This window comes from Tetrao urogallus, assembly GCF_951394365.1.
Source record: "Tetrao urogallus genome assembly, chromosome: 2".
In the NCBI taxonomy this organism is placed as follows: domain Eukaryota; kingdom Metazoa; phylum Chordata; class Aves; order Galliformes; family Phasianidae; genus Tetrao; species Tetrao urogallus.
The window spans coordinates 44,146,207-44,169,876 of NC_136814.1; the positions used below are offsets into that span (position 1 = coordinate 44,146,207).

Genomic DNA, 23,670 nt, shown 5'->3' on the forward strand with positions numbered 1-23,670 from the left:
GTTTACAGAAAACATAATCTTCAAAGGTCATCTCCAAAGATTTGTTTTGGAAAATAGAGTTATGGGTCTTCAAATAAGAAAACAGAATAATTCAGTAAATTCTGGTGCTTAGAGTAGAGATCTAGAATAAACTTCTGCCAAAATTCTCTAGTATTAAACTCTTCACAAATTGCTGTTTCCTACTGGAGGCAGTACATACTAACTCTTGAAATATACCCAGAAACTTTTAAAGACATTGGTGTTTTGCAAGCCTAAAGCTGTGCCAGGCCCCCTTCTAAAAATTTAACATCACAGAAAATTGCCTTCCAGTGGCATAAGAGAAGTTGTTGACATTGTTTGTTGTACAGATATAGATAAAGAAGCTAAAACTAAATTAATTTAAATCATTGGAAGAAATCAATGGAATTCTCAAAAACTAGGCAGAGAAATAAGAGAGCATTAGTTAATTTATTCAACTTTAATCGGTGAAGGATTTTGAGGTGTTACTTGTGCAGACAGAGTTAAACCTTCTTCCTCTTATTGTGATATCCCAACCTCAAACCCTCTGTTTATTTCTTTGATTGCTTATTCTTCTGAAAACCAAACTAGGCTGATTTCTGACCATGTCTCTAGTTTGTCAGAGCTGGATATTTCAAGTCACAAAGTTGAAAGAGTGTGAAAGGGAGTCTGAGAAAAAGGGAGTGTGTACTGGCATGGATTGCCTGTTGTTCTGCCTATGCTGCTGGGTGCTGAGGGGCTGCCTCTGGGTTGAGGGAAAGTCTGCTGTGAGCCAGCTGAAATCCGGGGAGGGTATGTGCAGCATTTGCCTCCCTTTGACAGTTAGTGGTGAGTCTACATAGCGTGTAGGAGGTCAGTGGTGCAAAAGTGACTGTGGCAGAATCAGTTCAGTCAGTTCAAACTGCAGACCTTTTGAGTTAATGTTTACTGATGTTTACTTCTCTGCCATTCCTAATGTGTTCTTTTGGTTGTTTTTTTTTTTTCTTTCTGGTTTTCTACTGAGTGCAATTGCATACATGTGTACTACTGATCTCCTTTCAAAGCATGACTGATTTTCCACTGTGCACAGAGTGCTATAGACAACTAGTCTGACAGATTACAGGAAAAGTTTCTTCTCCATCCTAATCATTCTGTTCCTTTACACAGTACGACTCAGCTGTTAGTGGCTTGTATACTTGTATCTCAACACAGAGTTCAGACAAGGGTGTCTGAGCAAATGTAGTTCCATCGCAGGGCACCAACATACGAATGTAACCGCATGTAATAGTTCCCTTGCCTGTCCGTTATGGGGTGGATGCTGTTCCCAGCCACAGCAGTTACAGATTTTGCAGGCCACAATGTGTATCACAGCCACAGCGTGAGAAGAATTACGACAACAGGTTAACAGGAGCTCTGCTGAAAGGAGCACTTGCCATCATGTGCTCCAATTTGTAGAGAGCCTGTCCTCTCTTGTGTTCTAGTTTATTGCTATCAGTCTGTTCCTGTGTTCAGACTTTTCAGCTGCTTTCCAACAGAAATGAGCAACATGAAAGTACGTTTTGCAGAAAAATATATAGCATAAGAAAAGAGGCAGTAGGTCAGATTTCTTCTGCCAGTGCCCCCTTAAAGTTAACAGCTGTGGATCAGAATACATTTTTATAAAGCACAGCCAGAAAATCTGACCACATGCAGTGATGTCTCACGCTGTTCGTAACCTACACTGTATGACCTCTGTGTTGTGGCGAGCTATCGAAGACACAAAACCAGTATGTAACCAGTATGTTTTTGCTGTTTTAATGGATTTTATATATATATATATATATATATTTATATATATATATATAATACTATTCTTATATGTACTGTTTTATTTAATAGACATAGTCTATATTTAAAAAAAAAAACACCATTTTTACATCGATGAGGAAAGGAAAAGCAGGACTGTATTTTAGTGGTTCTAAGAAATCTATGGAAGATGGGTTTTTCTCTGCAGTGCTCTTTATTATTGTCTCTTTTCTCTTATAAGATCTTGATACCTGTTTCAAATGCCTTGTACTTGTCACAATATTTAGGGGTTGCATTGTTACTTGCAAGTTTGGTCTGCAGTTGCTGTGTCACTTCTTGTATTCACATATAATAGCATATTTCTCATTAAAAGGCAGAACTAGTTGCTGTTCTTTCTGCCAAACCACCTCAGTTTTAAAACAGAAATCACTGCACTAATTTTCTATTTTCCTGTATTTATACTTCTATATAAATAGTAGCGTGTTTCTAATGGGATTTAATGATCTACTCTAACTGGAAGTGCTTGAAAGTATTTTTCATAGTGGGAAAACCACACACAAAAAGCATGATAAACAGGAAGCGATTCTTTCAATAGTTTTGAATAGGACCGTGAACTGTGTGCAATAGAAGGGAAAACCAGATGTTCTACTAGCTTTGTATGATTTGGAGAACTGTACCCTTTCTACACATGTGATGGATGAATGAAGCAGCTTATTTAGGCATTGTAATTTTGTTCTGTTGAGTGCTACTCAAGGGTAGTATTTGTGTTTAATTATTTTGATTGTTTATGGAGTATGAGAGTGCCTGTAGTGTCTATGTAGTTTAAGTTTGCATTTCCCATATTTCCCCTTTTTACACATTTTATTCAGTGATTAATTTTTTTTTTTTTTTTAATGGTGCTTATTGATCTGACCTGTAAGTTAACAAAGATTCATTTTGGAATAGCACAGAGATCCATTTATAAATGAAAATGGTACTTATATAGAAAGCTTTCTGAAGTACAGGAAGATTGCCAACACAGAAAAATGTATTAGAAATGCGCGAGTGTGTTATGATAAATATAGCACTCAGAGGTGGGGTTAAAGGCTGAGATATAACAGTGTGCATTCAGATTTATTTACTGCACAGAAATGAATCCTATTTTTGTTTCATTCACTGTAATCCCACCAAGGCAGCCTTATAGACATCTCTAAGGTTTTTGATTATTTTTTGGTTAAGATTTTGAGATTGAGGTGAGAAAAATCCAGCTGTCACCTAGAAATGACCTCAAGGGGGTTTCACAGATTTGTCCAAAATGCATTTCACAGATTTATACAGACTGAAATATATTCCTCACTTCAGAGTGCTTCAGACCACAGCTACTCATATTTTCTAAAAAATAATAGACTGATGTATGTGGTACACTGTTTAACCTTCACCCAGCCACGCTTTTTTCAAAATCTGAAGGATAAAGACCAAGTGAGGGACAGATGCCTACCAGGTTGTTCTTAAATAGGCATTGAAGGATGCATCAATTAATGCACTGCTATACCTGCAAGCCATTCCTGATGGTAAGTAGTCCCTCATGTTTGTAGTCACCAGACTCATGCTCAGTACATTAACAACAGCTGTGAGATTTTGGGATATACCAGTGCAATTGATTTCCCAGTGGGATTCTTATCTAAACAAGATCAAGTCTTCATATCTTTATTTAGCCAGAGCACTGTTGTAGTGTATCTGAGAATTATCTGTGCCTTGCTGCTTCTCACTTAGGGGAAGGAGGAAAGAGCGTACAGACCAGACAGGGCTTCCGACTGTGCCGTAGTTGTGCCACAGTTATGTGACAGTAATAGCATGAAGCAGAAACATTTAGGTTCTCTCCTCTTTTTGATTTAAGCAAATTCATGCTGATAAAATTCTAATGAAAAGGTATCAGAGCACAGAGGAGTGAGTGACATATTATGGAGGATTTCTGTGATTCATTGTAATGGTGGATTTTCAATTTTTAAAAGTGGTTACTTTCCTAATTGGTGAACAAAAAGGGCCAATTTATCCCTTGCTGTGAGAAGCATTTTTCTTTTATATTACTCTCTAATAATATATGATAAGAACTCTCATTTAGCCCAACACATTATGTAAATGGAAGCTATGAAACATGTTTTAAAACATACATCAGAGGTACATTACTAGACTGTTATGTTAGATTGAGCAAAAGCTCTTGTTACACTGTATGGCAAATTTTTTTACTTTTACCATATTCCTTTCTAAGATAAACTGCGTTTAGTTCAAGTAAGGCTTCTATTAATAACTCTTGAGGCTATTCTAAGTGAGTATTTACTAGCTTTGCTCGGGTATTATGAATATAATCTCTACACTTAGTATTTACTGACCTCAAAACTTCTATATCTGTTTTAAACTAGACTTGCTTTCTTTTGGTACAAAATCTTCAAATGTTGTAGTGCAGTGACTCTTCTAATGCCAGACTAATTTGGATAAATCTACACAGCATGCAGATTTCTGAAAGTCTCATGACACAGATACCAAAAGCTGCAAAATTAACAGTCTTAGTTGTGCAAGCAAAGTTTTATGTTTCAGGATACGTGTAGCGCTCAGATTTGTATATAATTTCTATGCATTGTTTGTAAATCTGGCAGTGTTAAAAGATAGCACATTTAAACATTGGAGTTCTCCCTTAGGAGCTCAGCTCCTTGTGGAGAGTATTGTTTGATTTCAAACAATTGCAATTCATTAAGAAGCAAAATTGATATCACAAATTAATTATGTTAATTATGTTAGTAACTGATGGTAGTGGCTTATTTGCATAATGGAGTCCTATTAGTCTTGGTTTCCTACAAGTTTAGGTGAAAATATAAAAAACACCAGGTTCATTCCTGATCTGGCTTTTAATGATACTTAACTGTTGGTGAATTGCTCCTCACAAGAAAATTATTGTCTTCTGTCCTAAAAGAAAGGTCAGAGAGTAGCAACCTTAGATCCAGGGAGCTTCACATAAGTGTAAACAGATACTGCAGTAATAAAATTGAGAAATGAACCCTGAAAAAGAGAGAGCGTCTTTACAGCTGTAGGCAACTTGGACTGGTTCTGGAAGAAAGCTCTGAGGTGTTTTTCTTAAGATTACATTGACTGGTGAGCCATGGGGACTTTTGCACGGTAAGGATAAGATAACTGCTCCTCCAGTTCTCTCTTTAATGATTTTGGGACCATTCAGAGCTAAAATTATACAGATCAGCTTCTCATTTTGCCTTACAGCTGTCTTATTAAAATTGTTATTTGTTACATTCAGAACAGCAAGTGGGCAACTAATAAGGATTAGTGATGGGTAGGTTTTATTTAATTCCACTTCTAAGCTGCTTTATTCAACAAAATCCTTAGAACACAGGTTATATTTTTAGATACACCAACACACACTGCCATGAATTCTATACTCTAAAGCATGGATGAATAAATGTTTATATACAGTATCTAAAATTATTATTGATTATGCTTTCCTGTTGTATTCCCACATTGAGGGCTTGATTGTTTCCGGTTTCAATGGGTTTCCAAAGCATCATATAGCAGGATTTACAGAAGTTATACTAGTACTGTTAACAGCATCATATAGCAGGATTTACAGAAGTTATACTAGTACTGTTAACTCTTATAATTTTATCGTAAGTTCTGCTGTATTGATGCATTTTAATGACTTCCTCATGGAGTAAAGTGAATATGTGAGAAATCCTCACTCATTTCTGAGCAAACTCTTTAACATTTAACCTATTTTTATTCATTTTTGCCCACAGGCAAATAAAAGTAGTATAATATTTCATCATTTATGTGGGAATCTCACTGTACTTTTCATCTTAATGCATCTCTTATTCTGTTTTTTGATCATTGATGCTTGGGGTTGATAATTTTCTCAAGGAAGAGATAAGCAGTATTATACAATACTTACAGAACACATGACTTTATCAGAGGGGTCATAGTCATTACTTTGGGATTGACAGTTAAAGTGTGTCTATCAGAAGTTAATTGAGCTTAACTTATAGCAAACTGTGCCTGCAGTGGTGAAGCATTTCATGTGCATGTGATATTACTATCTTCTCTTTTTTTTTTTTTTTTCCCCACCTTCTATGGAAGTGGTTCTGAAAAAAATTTTTAGAGAGCTGTGGCCACTGCTGGGGTGTCGTAGCATACACTCAAGCTCACAAGTTAAGTTGTTTGTCCTCACTGTTCCCATGTGTTCGTCCTCTGCAGTCCCACAAGCACTATCCTGTCAAGCTTGAGATATGCATATTTAGGTATCTCTGCGTAGGTGTCTGCATGTGTGGAGGGTGTTGGAGCTCCTATCACTGTCAGTGGATTTTTCATCCATACGGACTGTGTGGCCCAGCAGTTGATTCAGCTTACCAGCTTACTTCAGAGACAGCTGAAGACTGACTCCAGGCATCACTGAGTATGTTCATTATAGTGGGAATTTCTTACTTAGCCTGCAGATAGTTGCTTGTATGTTGCACTGAAGTTTGAAAATGTTGTTCCCAGTTGAATCAAATCTCCCGAAGCTGAATGATTTTGCTTATTCTTGCTGCAGGAATTATCTCCCTGTAGAGTTCTAGTCTCTGATTTGAGAGACTGAAGAGGCATCGTGGTTATCATAAAGTTCTTTATGCCTTCCTTAGCTGGTCACATTTCTCTTGTAACAATTTCTATTGAGTTTTACCTTCCAAAGTTTGACATTTTACCGTATGTGATCTTACCTCACCTCATACAAAGGTTTTCAGTTTCTAAGGCACTTTCCTTGTTTCAGATTCCAGTTTTTGGTGAAGCTGCAAGTTTCTATAAAAATTTATCCTGTACTATATACCTCCTTCATGTTAGAAGCAATCTCTTTATAAAAATGTTGTAATGTGCCAAGCTAAATTCTGGATTTATGTCCTTGTTTGTCTTGTGTACCACTGCTGAAAAATTATTTTATATGTTAGAAATTTATTATGAAGCTTTTTGTGGATTTTGATCCATGTTATTTATATTTTAGAGTACTTGTTTATCATTTTTATTGTTCTGTTTTTAACAGGAGTCCTGTGCTTGTGTTCCAGTGCATGCATCGCCATGTCATTTGCCTAGATTGTTTCCATTTGTACTGTGTGACAATGTTGAATGATCGTCAGTTCATCTATGACCCAGATCTTGGTTACTCCCTCCCATGTGTAGGTAAGTTACAGTGGATTTTCTTTTTTTAAAGTAGTTTTTATTTCATGTTTCATTTCATATGATTTTGAGTATACTTACAGAAATTATATTGTTTAGGAGTTGTTTCATGTCATGGAGAAAGTATTTGAATATTGAAGTGGTTCTTGCTGGGCACATGAACTGGAGGATTAAATAGATTTTTTGTGTGTGTGTGTCAGTATTTTATAACCATAAAGTGCTAATTGAGGTTCAGCATTATTCTTCTAGTTAAAAATTTAAAAAAAAAATCCTTGACCTCCACATTTCCACTTTTGAATGAAATAAGTTGTTAAGTTTCTTTGCCTGTCTTCAAGAGCTGATAAAAAAAGGACTGCAGTAGGAATTTTAAGTAGCCTTCCTGTTGGTGAAGTCATTGCTGCTAATTGTTGCTACGCTGAATGAAATGTAGATCACCCTGAGAAAGTGGTAGATTTTCTGTTTTACCTGCATAGGAAACAAAAGTTGACATAAGTAGGAGACAAAGGCACTAAGTCTGGAAAATGTTTGGCTAATTGATTCCATTACACTGACTTGTGAACTTAAAAATTCTCAAAAAATTTGCTTTTAAGAAGAATACTTTTTTTTCATGTTGCTGTATCTGCGTATGTGCATATTTATTTGAAGTGCTGTGTAGTGGTATGAGAATCATTTTCCACTAATAATAATAAAGCTGAAAAGCCAGCTTTATTATTTCCACTAATAGAAACTGGCTTTACCTGGTTGCTTGATTCTTGTTGACAAGAAAGAGTCAAACTACTACTTCAAAGAAAAATGGTCAGCATTTCTGAAAAGTAGTGTTTGCTCACAGACGAGACATGCCTTAAGGACATTGGCAATGTAGTAATAAGAACCATTAAAATTATTTGTTATTAAGTACTTTGGATGCAGTCTTGCAGTGAGCATTGAATCGCATTTCACTAGAATTACTTTTACGAGCTGTTCACCTGACTTGTCTCACTGTACTTCTCCCTCATATGCTCCTTGCTCTGCTACTGTAATTACATATAAAATTATTAATGTTGTATAAAGAAGAACAAGAGAACTTAGCATTCTTTCCTTTACCATTACTGTAGTAAAGTGTAGTTAGTGTGTACTCTTAATCTCTTGTGCCTGCTTCTCCAAAACTTCATCAATTTTCTACACAAATTAACTATCTACCTCATTGCTTTAGTTGAATTGAATCCATCCTTTTTCCCCCATAACTCATCAGTTCTCTGTTCTTCAGTTCTCCTTAGATTAATCTCTCAATTGTGCAGCCCACAACCTATCTTTTTCCTCTCCTGTAGGCTTCTTTGCAACCACAGGTAGTGCCATTTCCTCCAGTTTGCATTTGCACCTGTTACTTTAAATTAATGGTCCTTCCCACCTCTTCTGTCCATAATCCATTTTTTTTAGTCATACTGCATAATAATTATAGTAGGAATTTTGCATGTATCATTCAACTCCAGTTGTTCAATTTGATTGTTTCGTCTGTCATTTTTCTTAGAGTGAAGACAAATTAGCAGAGATTTTTACCTTTTCTGCGCCTTACCTGTATTGAAATTGGGAACTATGGGAAATGAGCAGTAGATACAAAGTATGGGTTGAGTGGACAATGCAAAAAGAGAGTTGAAATGCTCAGGGATGTCATTTCAATATTAGTGGGATGAAGAAGGCATGGAAATGGACTATGAAAGGGAGACTCTAAAGAATGTACAGACTACTTCTGTTTGAGTGAGATAGGGCTCAGCTGTATATCTAGTCTCACATTTCTTATGCTTTGTATTAAAACAGCTGAAAATGGGAATACTGAAGTACTGCTAATCTTCGTGTTTCTGAACTTCTCAAGTCAAAATGCTGTTTTCCAAATACAATAAAGTAGTAGTACTAGTTCTAGTAGTAGCAGCTGTGATAGTAGGAATAAGAACAACAGAAATGCCATACGTTTTGTCTCTTTTCACATCTATAAAAATGTTTCTTTGAAAACTGCCTGCTCATGTATTTTGACCCTGCCCTGGGTCAATCAAGTGCATATCTTAGACGCCCCTGAGTGCAGCACAGTATGAAAATTGAGTCATATCAATTGTGATACTGAAGGAAAAGCAGTGTAGTTGTGTCAGTACAGCATGTTGGACAACATTTTTGACATTGCTGATAGGCTGATGTGGACTGACAAAGCAAATACTACTTCATGACCCTTGCTAGTGTTTCTGCATAGTGTTTTTGATACTGTCCAGGTGTGCCTCCTTGCTCTGAGTCAGCCTGATGATCTGTAAGAAGTACTGTTATTATATTGTGCTGACATGCTTTGTGTTGCAAAGGTTCTCAGTCACAATCTCTGAGCATTCCACAGTTTCAAATTATACATCATCTAAGCCAAAAATTCATTGTTACCTCTGTCAGTTCTCTTCAATGCATTATCAATTCTGTATTTAACAAAAACATTTCTAAGCATTATCTTTCCGACTGCACGGCAGGCTGAAGAGTCTGATTGGTGCTGTTATAACTCTACTGCTGTGTTTCTGCAGCCACCTTTAACCTGACTTTCTGGTATGCGAGATACTTAGTTGTTTCTAGAATTAGGTGGTAGTTGAGTTAAGAACTGATGACTAAGTTACCTTTTGTCATTCAAGAAAAACAAGGCTGAGCTGTATCACACCTGTGAAGAACAATTCACTGTTTAGCAATCCTTTTGCTCTTAACTGTTTGGTATAAAGAAGTTTAGCCTCCTCCATAGCTCTGCATTCAGCAGCTTTCATCAGCAGTGAATTCAATTAAAAAACATTTAGTACAGTATCCTGTGATTTTTCTTTTCTACTTACTGTAGCACTCATACTGAATAGTAGAAGATTGCATTTTTGCAATCTAGAGTTCACAATCTTCATTTTTGCAACTGCAATTTGCAGTTTATATTTACACATGAGGAAAATAAAGCAGTGTTTGACACAGCTTATTCTAATTACCTCAGTGGAGCCTAAAATTCATTCTTCTTGACAGGAATGAATACCATGGGGCATGCCAAGAAATGACTTATTTCTAGCAGTGGCAGTGTTGATTTAATACGTGTTACTTCTAACAGTGCTTAAAACAAAAAATATATTTTATCTGAGCTTTATTGAAAGGTTAGATGTTGATTTGAGCCTGCATATAAATACGAAACAAAGTCGTACTTACTATAGCAAAGCTTGAGTTGCAATTGGTGACCAGGTTGCACAGATGGATCAAAAGCTCTGTCTCTATTAATTTGTGTATTTTATATATTACAAGCTAGTGGTGGAGTGGTATTTATAGTGTCTTGAGCAGGAAATAATGGTACTTTAAATTTATGCTTTGTAAAAATGATTTCAGTTTTCATGTAAGAACTGATTTATTTTAAATTTAGCCCATTTCTGCAAGGCATATAGAACTGTAGAGGAGGTTTTGTAATTAAGTCTAAATCTTTTGCACTTCCAATTAGTTGTGTTTATTCTAGTATTTTTGAAATAGAGAGATAACATAATGAACATAGCCTGCAGTTTCCATTAACATTTGACTCACTGTTTTGATTTTTATCAAAGGAATGTATTATCAAAGTGAGATTTTTATATTCTGTTCATTCTGATCCATCTTCTGTTGGATCAATCTGGAGTCAAAAATGCTGCACGCACAACAGAATAAAAATAAATAGCAGCAACTATAATGGAGGGTCACTGTGACAGACAAGATCAGTGTTATGACGTGTATGGTAACTTGAACTGGTAAGGATCTAGGGAGTTCAGATAAATACTGCTTCTCAAGTAGGTTTAGTATCTTGCTTCCTGTCACATATAAGCCAGAAGGTGCATTTTGGCATTGTGTTCATTTATTTTGTCTGATTGCACCCTTCCTTTTATTTGTTTTCTCTTATTCTGCTTAATTAAGCAGACGGTAGTATGTGCTCAAAAGAAGGCTATCTCATCTGATGAGCTATGATTTATCAAACTTGATAATGCCATAGTTGTATGTCATTCCTGTACAAAACGTGTCATTGCTGAGACTTTTGGGAAGAACAAAATTAATTCCTTAGTGCTTAGCTGCTAATCTAGTGCCAGGCAGCACTCCTCCAGCTGAGAACAGCCAGCATGGAGGGTTGCAGCTCTGAGCACAGTAGCTCTGGTGCATTGATAGGATTAGCTGCTCAGAAAATTGTAGCAGCAACCCCATGGTTCAAGCTCAATGTATCTGCTCAGAGAAAGGACTTAGGGATACGAGCTGGCTGTATTTCATTGGTCATTAAAATAAAAAAGTAAACGTTACAGATAATACTCTCTCTGCCCTTGTTAAGTGGCAACAGAAATCTATCCCATCTCTCTGTGTGGTGTCTTGTATTAATGAGGCTTCATGCATAGAAATTATTCCATGAGTGGTGACCTCCAAGTATCTTTGAAATAATTAATAAGGTGCTTAGAGGGACAGATTTGCATATGCATGGAAGATCATTTGTGGTTATTTAGTTACTGTGCAGGGCAAAGAGTCTCAAAGCAGGAATTGTATACAAGCATACAGTGTGTCACCATATTTAAACATATAATTCTTATGATCACCATTTCAGTTTTAAAATAGCATTACGGCATTATGGGTCTTGGTCTTCACAGATCTTTGGCAGAAGAAAAGTTGGTGAGGCCAAGGAAAGGCAAGGCTTAATACTGCTGTAGGCACTTTGCAAAAATATCTCCCTTTATTTCTTATGAGTAATCATATGCATGATGTATTTTAAATGAATCTGGATAAAAGATTCAGATCTCTAGATGCCTGTAAAACGCTGTTGTATCTGGAAGAAATCTTGTTTTACCACATATATATAAATATATAAATTAAATTGCTATCTGCTAATAAAAATGACTAAAGCTTTAAAGCATAACAAACTGCTTAAGGAGCCATATTCCACTGAAATACAGTTGCTGGCAAATGTTTAAGGAGACATGTCTTAGGATTAAATTTTTTATCTCCATTGAATTCTATTTGTATAGTAATAGGATGTTTTTATTCCTGCGGAGGATGTGAAAGCAGTGGTGTATCTCTAGATCATATTTTAAAACCCTAGCAACCAAAATGAACAGGCAAGAATAAACAGGTAGCCTAAACAAAATTTGCAAGTAAAAGGAAAGAGGGGTAACTCATTTTGATTTGATCACTCCAATAGTGTTTGAGTCTTTTTTTATTAATAACAAAATCTCTAATGTGTTTAGGAAGTTTTATGTATGCATGGGGTTTTAAAGCGAAGGTCAGTGGTCTCTGAGAAGAGCCTTCTCAAGGATGTGCTGAGGAAGCAGACAGTGGTGCCTGAATGAGTGCAGCAGTTAGTGCAAGAAGCAAGGTGTACCTGGTATGGAGGCCTCAATATGTGAATCACTTCTGAAATATCTGTTCTCCAGTAATCCTGCTTAAAAGTATTTAAAGCAATGTAGGAAATGACAATTTATTATTATTACTATAGGAATGAAATACAAAGGATTGAAAGCAGACACATTTGCAGCTCTTGGAAATTCTTAAAACTGCTCCTTAAATTTAATTAAATTAAATCCCTTACAGCTTTGTAATTTCTTGTTTGTGTGAAATATCTGAGCATACAGAAGCAGGTGTAGGAGACCAGAGAAATGTATTTTTGTTTGTTTTTTTTTACAGTACATCTTGGGAGAGGTTTTCTTTCACTCCTAGAAATTAATAAACTAGCAGTTTTCAGTGCATTTGTGTAACAGCTCTAATTGTGTTTTTTCCAGCACTGTTCATGACAAGGAAAGTGCAGATATGCAATTGTGTGCTGTGTTTGTGCTCTTAAGGGGTTATACCCAAGCATGTCCTTTGGCAGGACATTTGGCAATAACTGACCTAGTTGGTTTTTTAACCTATTTTCTGGATGCTTTCTGTCATTAATTTCCCGTGGATTTGACTGAGCTCCACTTTCTAGTCTAAGGAGGGTATGCGTGCGCACTGTCCTTTTTGCATCCTCCTAAGGGGAAAGTTGCTTATTCCTTCTGTAGGGGAATAATTCTGAAGGTGAAAGGGAATCATCATAGAGGGGCTTTTCACAGAAGTGGTATTGCCTGGAAGTGATGTGCTGTTGCTTTAATCTAAGACAAATTCCTGAAATGACTCCATTGCACTTTTACAGAGAGGTTTCCCTTCTTCCGTTGGTATAATTTCAGTCACGTTATTGTTTGTGTTATGATAGTTTGAACATACTGCATTGACTTAAATGTTAGTCATATTTCTTAGTAAGAGGCAATGTCTGTCCCTTTGGGCTTACCACCTGTGTGACAAAAGGGGAAGAGAAGCAAGGGTGATGCAGCAGCTACAAAGTACACAAGAGATCATTTACTGAGTTTAAATTGGAACTGTGAGTTTTGTTACAGAGGTTTTCCTAGGAATGTATCGTTTTTCTTTCACCTCTAGTATGTAAATTCCTCTCGTTTCCTTTCTTTTAAGTCTCTCCAAACTCTTTCTTGAAGATGTTAGAATGAGAAATGATTTTTTTTCTCTAACGTTATGCGCAGAAAAAATGGCATAGATCTGTGCAGTACCCTGGTGGAGAGAGCCTTGCAAAGACAAGATCATTCACCTCCATGTATTATTGTATTATTTCTTAAAATTGCCAAAGTTTATAGGATGATACAGCTAGATTGCTTTCTACCCAGGTCTAGCGGGTAGAACTAACCTAGCCATATTCCAGTGCAAAGTTAGTTAGAGAAGGGAATAAAGAACTGTGGATAAACCAGATTTTTATTCTCAGATGGCAATTGAATTTGCAGTGGCTTCCTGAAGATCTTTTAATGGTCATCTGCATTAGCCTCTTGCCATGAGCATAAAAAGCCATGAACCTATAGTGTACCAAGCACTTTTTGGTGATTCTTTACTAGCAGAAGCATGAGAGCTACTATGTCTTTTGAGCTCAGAAAGTCACAGCAGCTCCTTCATTTCTATTTTCAGTACTGACTGAAGTTCAAGCAGCAATATTTGAGGTTTGTCCTCTTAAGTATTTGCCATGTTTCCATAGCTGCAGATTGCCAGCTCTGTATCAAAACAGTCTCAAAATTTTTAGAATGAGTGACGCTTAATATAGTTGATGCTAACATTAAATTCTTCTCTGGGAATAACTATAATGAAATCATACCACGTGATCCTTAGAAAATGTGAGTTGTTATAATTAAATTCAGTGTGAGATATCTTACTATCGGTGTTTTTCTCCCTTATCTCTTTACTATTTTTTGTTGTGATTTATTTAATTTTTAAATTACATGGAGATGACAGGGCATATGTCTGCTCTGATTAGTATGTCTTAAAAGCAAAACATAATTAAAAGAAGTCTTGCTTAGAAATTAATTGACTCTAAGGGCAACTGAGAATGATCTTTCAAAGCAGACTTTTTGTCCTGTAGAAAACTACATCCATTGTCGAAGTAAAATAGACAGTACTGAAACAGTGGCAGAATGTGTGTGTGTGTGGGGGGGGGGAAGTGATTACATGTCCAGCTGAAGTCTAAGTTCTTTTTTGCGTAAGCTGGAGTCCATGAGAGCTTTGACTTTGGAAACGAAGAATGCTTGTTCTGACTGGAAGTGCTTCTGCCTGTAGTGGTTGGCAAGTTACTTTTAAGCTTTCATCAAATTGAGGAAAAATTACCATCTATCAAGGGATAGTAGTATGTTGCTAGTCATCAACTTTACAACCTACTCCTTGAATTGGTTTTTAATTCAAACTGTTTTTTAATGCGTCTTCTGTAAATGCTGATTGGGATTTTAGAAAGTAAATGATTTTGACTGCATATTCTTGAAATCTATTTTCTGTGGAAAAACAATATTAGAAAAGAAGGATCGGCTTTTGAACAAAAACTTACTTCATGGCTGGGTCAAATTGAAGTCCTAAACGGCCTAGCAGTAGTGCTAACATTTGAGTCCACGGGCATTAATGCCACTGAGGAAGATACTCTGTGAAAAATGTGGGTAATGTGAGTAGAAAAAAGGGATGATATACAGGGAACAGCAAAAAGTGGAGTCTAAAGGGACGGAACTGAAAGACATTAAAAAAAGTGTTGTTAGCCATTCAAGGAATGAAAGAGTAGAGCTTTAAAGAGGGAGGATAAGTAATAATGCCTCCATCTTCTCTCACATTTTGGTATGGATGGGAATTTAGCTGTTAATCGCAGTACTTTAGTGGTTTTCATGTGGACTGTTCTTCCACAGACTGGAAACATCTTTTTTGCTCTAAAAATGTCCAACAGACTGTAGAAGTTGCTAATTTTTATAGCTGGAATATGATCGAGGATTTTAGCTTATGCTTTTAGAATAGCATGGGGAGAGTCTGACCTGTCATGCCTGGATAACTGCAGATTTCCTGAGAGATTGGTTTCTGTGTGAGCAGAGGACTTCTTTCAGTGTAGCACCATCTCTGAAGTGGACTCTGAAAGCAGCTGCATTTGTAAGGAATCATTGATGTCTTCTACATAATATACTCCATAAATAAGCTGCTGGGACTAACTGTAGCACATTCAGCATGTGTTTAGTCTCTGAAGCCTTGTGATTAATATTCCCCTAGTCACTTTGGTCTCCCACATGGCAGCATGTAGAGCTGCTGCCACATCACAGAACCAGCTAAGAACATTCCCCTTCAACAAGGAGTTGGCTTTAATTAAATTTCTGTGTCTGGAAAGTGAAAATCTAATTTTCTTTTTGACATTTTCTATATTACTACTTAGACAAAATTATGAAAATAATTAATCCCTCTGAAGCAGACATCAGCATTATAAGGGTACAAAAAAATATTGCATATAAATAATACCACTAATCACCAATCTGTTATAATTTATTGATGTAAGTCCTTATTAAAACTCTTAATCAGATTTGTTCTTGATAAAGCAGATGTGCCAAATGATTGCACAATGTAGGTGCAAGTGAGGGTTATAAAAAGTAACATGGTTCAAACTGCCTTTCAATATATTTTCTCTCTCCAGAGATATATTATAAGAAAAGAAAGAAATAGGGGGAAAGAGAATAAGGTTTATCATTTAGAGAGGAGGTTTTCATTCTATATTGAGTTCAACTACAGTCCACCATAGTGTTGGCTAAAACTGCTGACAGTTAAATGATCTTTATGCAATAACTTAGTGTTCTCATTCTGGTCCTTGGAGAATCTCTGTTCATGTTCCAAAAGCCATTATTTCAGCTGTTGTCAATGGGTAGTCTTGTTTCCTTCCCTAAGAAAGTGGAAAAGGATTGAGTAAGCACGGAGAGCAAGCCTCTTCCTCATAGCTGAAGTACTTTGTGTAAATTGGAATAGGATGGAACCACATAGTGTCACTTGCACTGATGAAATGCCACTGAGATGCAATCTGAAATGCTTTTATCACGCCCCTTCATACTAGCTAAAAAATAAAAAGTTAACGAAATCTGAGCACCTGCACATTTCACTGTGTCATTCTCCAAGCTGATATGATGTAACAAGCTGGGTATTGGGTATACAATAGTTCAGTAGCATCACTTAGAACCTTGTGCCGCAGGCCTATTTTAAGAACCGGTCTTCGCATATTGTAATTGCAATCCATCTGCTGGCCATTTGCTGTGGTTGGGTTTTTAGCTGGATGGTTTAGAGCTGCCATTATACAGAGTAGGTAAACAAAGCACTCGTGCTGAGCACAAGTAGTTTAGAGAAGACCGCAGAAACAGTGATCCAAATAAGTTTGGGTTGTAGATTCACAGGCTATTACAATAAGATACTAAATTATCAAGCTGTTGCTTATTCATATTTGCCAACTGTATGATGAGTCATGTATTTGAAAATAAGAATTTTTAAGACAAAAATGTATTTAAACAGGTAGTGAGTTTTAATAATGTATTTTATTATAAGGAATTATCCTGAGGCTTACAGGTAGCTTTTATTCCTTTGATACCTGTTAAGTTTGGTCTAGTTTAGGAACATTTATATTTCTATTCTAATTCTAAAAACAAAGTAGCCTCACTTTTTCAATAAAAGTAACAGAACAATAGCTTCTGCCAGAACATTTTAATACTGCTGAATTTACTGCAGTGCTGTATGATTTGCCCTTTTAGTAAGTGTAAGGACACCATTGCCATTTGCAGAGCTTAAGTGGATAGCGAGCTAGAGAGAATAAATGACACCTACTAAGGAACTTCTGTAGTATTTAATTCAATCCAATTCATAGAAAAGGTAAGTTATCAAAGGCAAAGATACATAGTTTGTTAAGAATCATAGTAGAATTTATATTTTATTTATATATTCTTTAAATGGCTTGAAAATGAAGGTGGAAGATGTTCTCATCACTTTGTTGTTACTGAAATGTTCAAGGAAATGAAACTTGCCAGGCCCTTACTAGTTGCCTCCTTCACTAACCGTTTTAGTTCAAACAGTGTTCAAACATTACCTGTCAGTTGCTTTTTCACACACAGTTTATTGCAAATGTTCATAGATAAATTTCAACACTAAATGATGAGCTCTAATACAGGGACATTCTTAAGGTTACATAATACGTGAACTATTATTGCGGTGCGTGCCATCAACATGTCTAAACTGAAACAACAAGGTGCAATCTATTTGTAATAGAAGTCAGATTGTTATGGGAGCAATGCTCTTTGAAGCTGAGAGAATCTAGTGGTATTCTGGTTCTGGTGTACTATCAAAATTGCCCCATCTGCATGTTTTTTTTCTCTGCCTCTCTTTGCCCTAGATATCTTTTTCTAATCCTCAGGGAAAAAAAAATAAAAAAATGGGGTGCTTTCTATAAAAGCAATGATCTGGCAAAGTGTGCACTTGTTGTTATTTGGTGCGCATCTCAGCTACTCCACCTTCAGCTTTGTGGCTCACAGTGCATGAAACACTTGACAGTGCTTCAGGAATACTTTTCATGTTACAATTTTTATTGGAATGGCCAAAGTACTTGTAGCAGAATTTTATTCTCCTACCATGAAGTTAGAATTCTGAAGAAATTATCACACTCACTGAGAGTTTTTGACTTGTGACTATGTGTTCATCTTACGTGTGACAAATACAAAACATTAGCTAAAGGTGTTAAAAACCTGGGTTTAGAAATGCATAAAACATCTTACTGGGAAAAAGGTATGCACAACAAATGTGCACTGCTTAGTTATTCCAATTTCCTTCCTTCCTCCCCTGATTGCTTCCTTACTTCCTTGCTTTTGTTCTTTCTCCTTTTTAATTCAAGAATAAGCCTATCATGACTCTACGTTATTTCTGTTAATATAATTTCTTTTTCCTTTTTTCCTTCTTTTTAGAGAATCAATCTTTTTTCTGTTCTTGCTCTGCCAATTCCCTTTTTGTCTGCCTGTCTTTGCCTCATTTGGTGATCACCAAATGCTGCTGTCTCACTCTCTAATTCTTTTCCATCTCTTTTTTTCTTGCTGCTCTTTTCTCCTTTTGTCTTTTTTTTTTTTTCTTTCTCACCTTGTCATGCCTTTCTGTATCCTCCTGCCCTCTTTTCTCTAATTGAAATTCCACTCACTCTTGATCTGTTCTGTAAGGACCACAAAGCAGTGAGGACTCTGGGCAGATAAAAAAGCATGGGAAATTGACTCTGGAGGTGGAGTAATGTAAAGAGGTCACTTTTGAGGATCAGTTTTACTGTCTGTGATCACTAAGAGAAGGGCAGTTGGGACATAGGTGAGACACTTAGGTCTATTGGCTGACCTTCTTTTTTTCCATGTCTCTCTGTGTTCTATGTAGAACAGTGAGTTGTGAGCAGGAATATTCTCGGTCACTTGTTGCATCTCTGCTGTGGACTGCATATCCAGTGGCCAGAGAGGTCATTGCGGCAGTTGCAGATTAAACTCAGTCCTCTGTGATGCTTTGGCCCAATGGAACTGCCTGGACAAAAAAATCCCGTGTCAGAAGGGATGTTTGGTTTTTTGGCATCTTTCATTATCTTCACCTGATATCTATTACAGATTTTTTTTATTCTTTTCTCCCATATCCATGCATGCACATAAACGCTCATAAGCACAGACTTCAGCAGGATTTCTGGCCAGCTAAAATAGAAACTGAAGTACCAGAAAGTTGAAAAGTTCTTTTGTTTTCTTCGTACTCCATTTGAAAGTTGAAAAAGTGCAATGCCAGGTACAAACAAAGCTCAGCTTGTCAGTTAAACAGGCAGCCTGGCACAGTCAGATTTTGTTTTTCATGATCCATTGCCCCAGGTAATATCCTCTGTTTATATCATTGCTGGAGGAAGGCTGAAATTATGGAGGCGTTTTTAGTAATAACTGCTAGCAGGGAGACAGTATTTACCAGAGAGTCTGCAGTGAGACTCTCAGGTAAATAATAAGCATTTTAGAAAAACTATCTAATTATGTATTTAATCGCTTGGAGCCGTTCCAGTCACTTGGGAAAATGATGAGCGTTTTGTAAATCTGCCTAATTATTTATTTTTGAAGGAAGTTGTTCTAGCCTCTGGGGTAAGTAGTGTGAATTTCATGACTTTCCATACAGAACTGTTTTGCTTGAGAATGTCAGAGGTTTTAAAAAATAATAATAATAATAATCAAGAGAATGGTAAAATATTAGCAAATTCAGAGTTTTGTCTACTTTGGTCTCTGGTGCTCCTGTATTTCTCTTAAGGGTTCAGTCTTGATTGTGCTTTAAAATAGCCATCTTTTTTCTCAATGCAAAGAAAATCAGGAAGTTCAAGCAGCCATATTTGTAGATACACTCTGAATGTGGAGTTTGGAGGCCACAAATAAATCAGAGTAGCTGTATTCAGTAGTTATTAAAAACCATATCACAGTTTAGGTTAGAGACTGCCTGGTGTCCTTGCAATGGACGTGACAGTTTTCTCTTTCAGTTGTATGAATAATTAATCACTTTCACCATAATTAGTTACTAGCAAGAGAACTGAATGTCTGATATATATCTGTCAGAATTAAAATTAGTTATTGTTTAATAGTGTATCTGTCAGTCCACAGGAGTTATTTTTTTTACTAGTGTATGTTCCTACCTCCATCAGTTTGTGCTCTTCCTTTTTTTTTCTCTCTCAATTTATTCAGGAATCTATAGAGTAATTTCCATCAACTATCATGAAAGCTAATCTGAATTTACTTGGTATGACTGTATTCACTATTTTTCTTAAGTGTTACACATGTTCCTCAATAAATAGTTTTTTTAGAAAGCTAAACTTAATTTTCATGAGAAAATAGTTCAGGAGTTTTTACAAATAGTTTGTTTTCCCTTTTTAAAGAGAAGTGGAATTATTTTCGTAATAAATGTAGTAAAAAAGAATTATGAAAAGAATCAATTTCTCAACATTGTGTATTTATCCACAAGGCAAATTAAGATTACTTCTGAACATACAAAACATTGCTAGCACTTTGAGTGCTTTCTTTATTAAAACAGATGTAGAATATTGCTTGAGAAAAAATCTCAACAGATTTATCTGGAGAAGTATCCACAACCACCTTACCACCTCCTGACTTACATAATTAACAGCACATGTTTAACCCAGTTGCTTATTACTCAAGTGCTTGTACTTACATTTGGACTTGCATCAATTGTCTAGATAGCATCAATGTCATCAAGCTGGACTAATTCACTAAACTGCTTTATTATATCTAAGTAAACCAATTTTCTCTGCATTTTTACAGCATGATTGGAAATACGTCCTATCCTGAAAAGCATGTCACTTCTGGTATTCAGAAGGAATCCCTCACAAACTGTATGGCTATCTAAATGTACAGAAAGCATAATAGTAGGATTATGTGTACTGGATGAAGCTCATGAAAGCATTTTCCCACCTTGTTTCATTCCTTTTAATTCTATGTCCCAGTTTAGCAGCATTCTGTAGTAGACTGCTGTTTAAATGCTGGATGTATAAATCCAGGTTGCTAATGATATTTGGAAAAAAAAAAAAAAAAAAAAGAGTCCTATTTCATTTGTATTATTCTAATTTTGCTTGCATAACAGTAGGCATTCACAGCGTGTGTAGATATGAAAGATTATATGATACCAGATAGATTTCATGCTCTGGAACTATGTACAAGACAGTGTGGTTTAGTTCAAATAGGAAGTTCCAAGTTTAAAATAAACCTCAAATGCTTTAACCTCTGCTTTCATTTTAGCTGTACTGATGAAGCATAGATGTTAAGTAAAATCTGTTGTGGGAACGGATTTTTTTTCTAGTATGGACAGGCTGTGTGCTGATTTTATTCCCCAGATGCTTTACGAAGTGTGGGTCTGTTCAACAGAATATGACCGTGAAATTCAGGACAGCCATTGCTCATCTTGCACCAGGAGAATTTCCTAAGTCTACCATGATCCTCCTATAGCTGCAGTGTGTGTGTGTGTGTGTGTGTGTTAAAGTCACTTTCTCTGCATCTCTCAAAGTTGCCATAAGGTGTTGATAAATACTTTGTGCAGACAGGAAAAGTAGGGTAACTCTAGTGATACTATATGCTACATAAGAAATCTTGTACTCATAATTTCATTACTCTAGAAAACAAGACTGACGTGTAACCAAGTTGTTTTCTCAAAGATGATTACTGCTTCAATTACGGTAATTAAAAGTATCATATAATCCATATAATCTCATAGGTTAAATATTTGAAAGCAACTGAAAGTCTCAACTTCTTTTTAGAGGAAATCCTTATAATACTTAGTGTCTCAATGTTCTAAAGCAATATTTATCATTCTACAATTAATAAAGTTACATATATTTAAAATGTGAAATTAGCTACCCTTCTCCTAGTGAAAATAATGGGAGCAGTTGACGGATGGATCTTGGTATTTGAGATTTTAAGATAAATTATTCAAAGTTTAAAATTCTTCTCCCCAAGCATTAGAAGATTAGGTACGCATTTGAATTTTGGAGTTGAAAAGCAACTGGAATGGAGAGAATGGTTTTAATCTTAACACTGGAATTCATTATAATGAACTCAGCCCAGTAACACAGTACTCCAGACTTTGAAAACTTGGGCTTTGGTGGACCCATGTGTATGTGAGGAGCTTCTTGACTAATTAAATAGAGACCAGGAAAGCAAAGACTTTTTCTTTAATAAATTGTCTCATCTTAAATCCACATGTTCCAATAGCATCTATGCCAGCAATAAAGAAAAAAATGAGATAAAATCTGATTCTTAGAATTGAGAAGCATGGAAGAGTCTTATGAATGACAATTCATTATTTTGAGAATGTTGTAAGCATAAAATGTTCTTTCGACCATATGTTGTGATATATCCAAGAAACCTGAAAATATGGTCTGCTATCTTCTCTAGTTTCTCACAGTTCTCATGGTATGAGATTCTTTTTTAGTTCACTCTTTGCTCTATTTTGGGAGGCAGTTTTACATCTGAAATTAAGGCATAGTACATACAATGTGACATATACAGTATGGTATTGTTTGCAGCCAGAAAGTGTATGCTAACGTACTGGAAAAATCTGAAAGAGGTAATACTGAAATCTTGGCTCATTTCAGCCACCTACTTGCAAACTGCTGATCTGACAGCCTGTAGGCAGAGACTTAAACCCAGAAATTTTGGGCAAACCCAAGCAGTATGTAATGATTTACACCTGCAAAAAGTAGTCCTGATTCAACTTGTTTTGCTGGCATGAGTATTTACAAAATGAACTGAATGTACTGAGATTATTCAAGATTGATGTTTCTGATCTGTGGCTGTCATGATTCATGTGTGTATGAATATCTGCATTTCCCTTTTACTTTACATCATTTAACTTTATCATGGAAAAATTTTATTATGGCAAACTAATGCAATTCAAGTGCACAAGTATATGTTAAGAAAATATTTAACTTAATGAGGTAAATTTAACATCATCTAAATTTTGCGCTGGCAATTGTTAAGATACAAATCAATTAAACTTTCATGAGTTTTTCAATCTGTTAGTAATGTCTTCTCACTGTAGTTTTAATCCAGTCACCCAACTGTGTATGTATATATAATGATGAAGTTGTTATAGCTGAAGTCAGGAAATGAATACAACCACAGTAATCGTTTTTAAGAATGGTATATTATTTATTTTTGTTTAAACACGTATTCTTGAGAGACAATTCTCTCAATCAGATTTTTTGCACTCTTTAATTGTGATTAGGATCTTCCCATACTTAGATTCCCCTCTCTCTTCCTTCCAAGTTGTGAGAGAAAAGTAGCTTTGCAATGCAAAAATATTGCTTTGCATATTGACCACAGAGGAGTTTTCATCTTGTCCTTGGGAGATGTAAGATCTTTCAGACTTCTTGAGAAAACAATCCTTTGCTATCTTGCTTTTCTTACAGCCTTATCTCACTTTGTTGAAACCAGAGTTGAAAGTTTTACTACCAGAACATTTGTTCTATTTCCGTGTGGATAAACAGAAACTTTAAACTTATGTTCATATAGAATTAAAGTTAACTATAATACATATTGTTAGCCTATAGATAAAAACTTTCATGTGTGACTTCTCCCAAATACCACCATTTGCAGGTTCATTTCTGCTCCTGCTCAGTTGGTTTGAATTCTTGAAAAAGGCAAATCAAATTGTGTGGTGCCACATGGATTAGATATTCAGATGTTCACTTGTAAACTGTATGGCTACTTGCTGCTGTAGCAACTTTGTCCAGTTCTCCTGTCTTTGTCCCACCACGATTTAACAGGAGCTCCCTTAGAATTCCTAACCTCTGGGCAGTATCAAATTGCACTCTTCAGTACAGATGGCAGGAGAAACATTTTTGCTTGCTCATATTAGGTCTTTCAGGAAATGCAG

At 36.0% G+C, this 23,670-nt stretch overlaps 1 protein-coding gene across 1 annotated transcript in view; it reads left to right on the plus strand.

The window, feature by feature from the left end:
- Positions 1 to 23,670, plus strand: part of PRKN (parkin RBR E3 ubiquitin protein ligase) — a gene marked incomplete at both ends in the record, with an annotated part of 562,188 nt that overhangs the window by 287,161 nt on the left and 251,357 nt on the right. Inside the window, 1 exon segment of the mRNA XM_079550324.1 lies at positions 6,812 to 6,948. Within this exon segment, the coding sequence (XP_079406450.1) occupies positions 6,812 to 6,948 (137 nt within the window).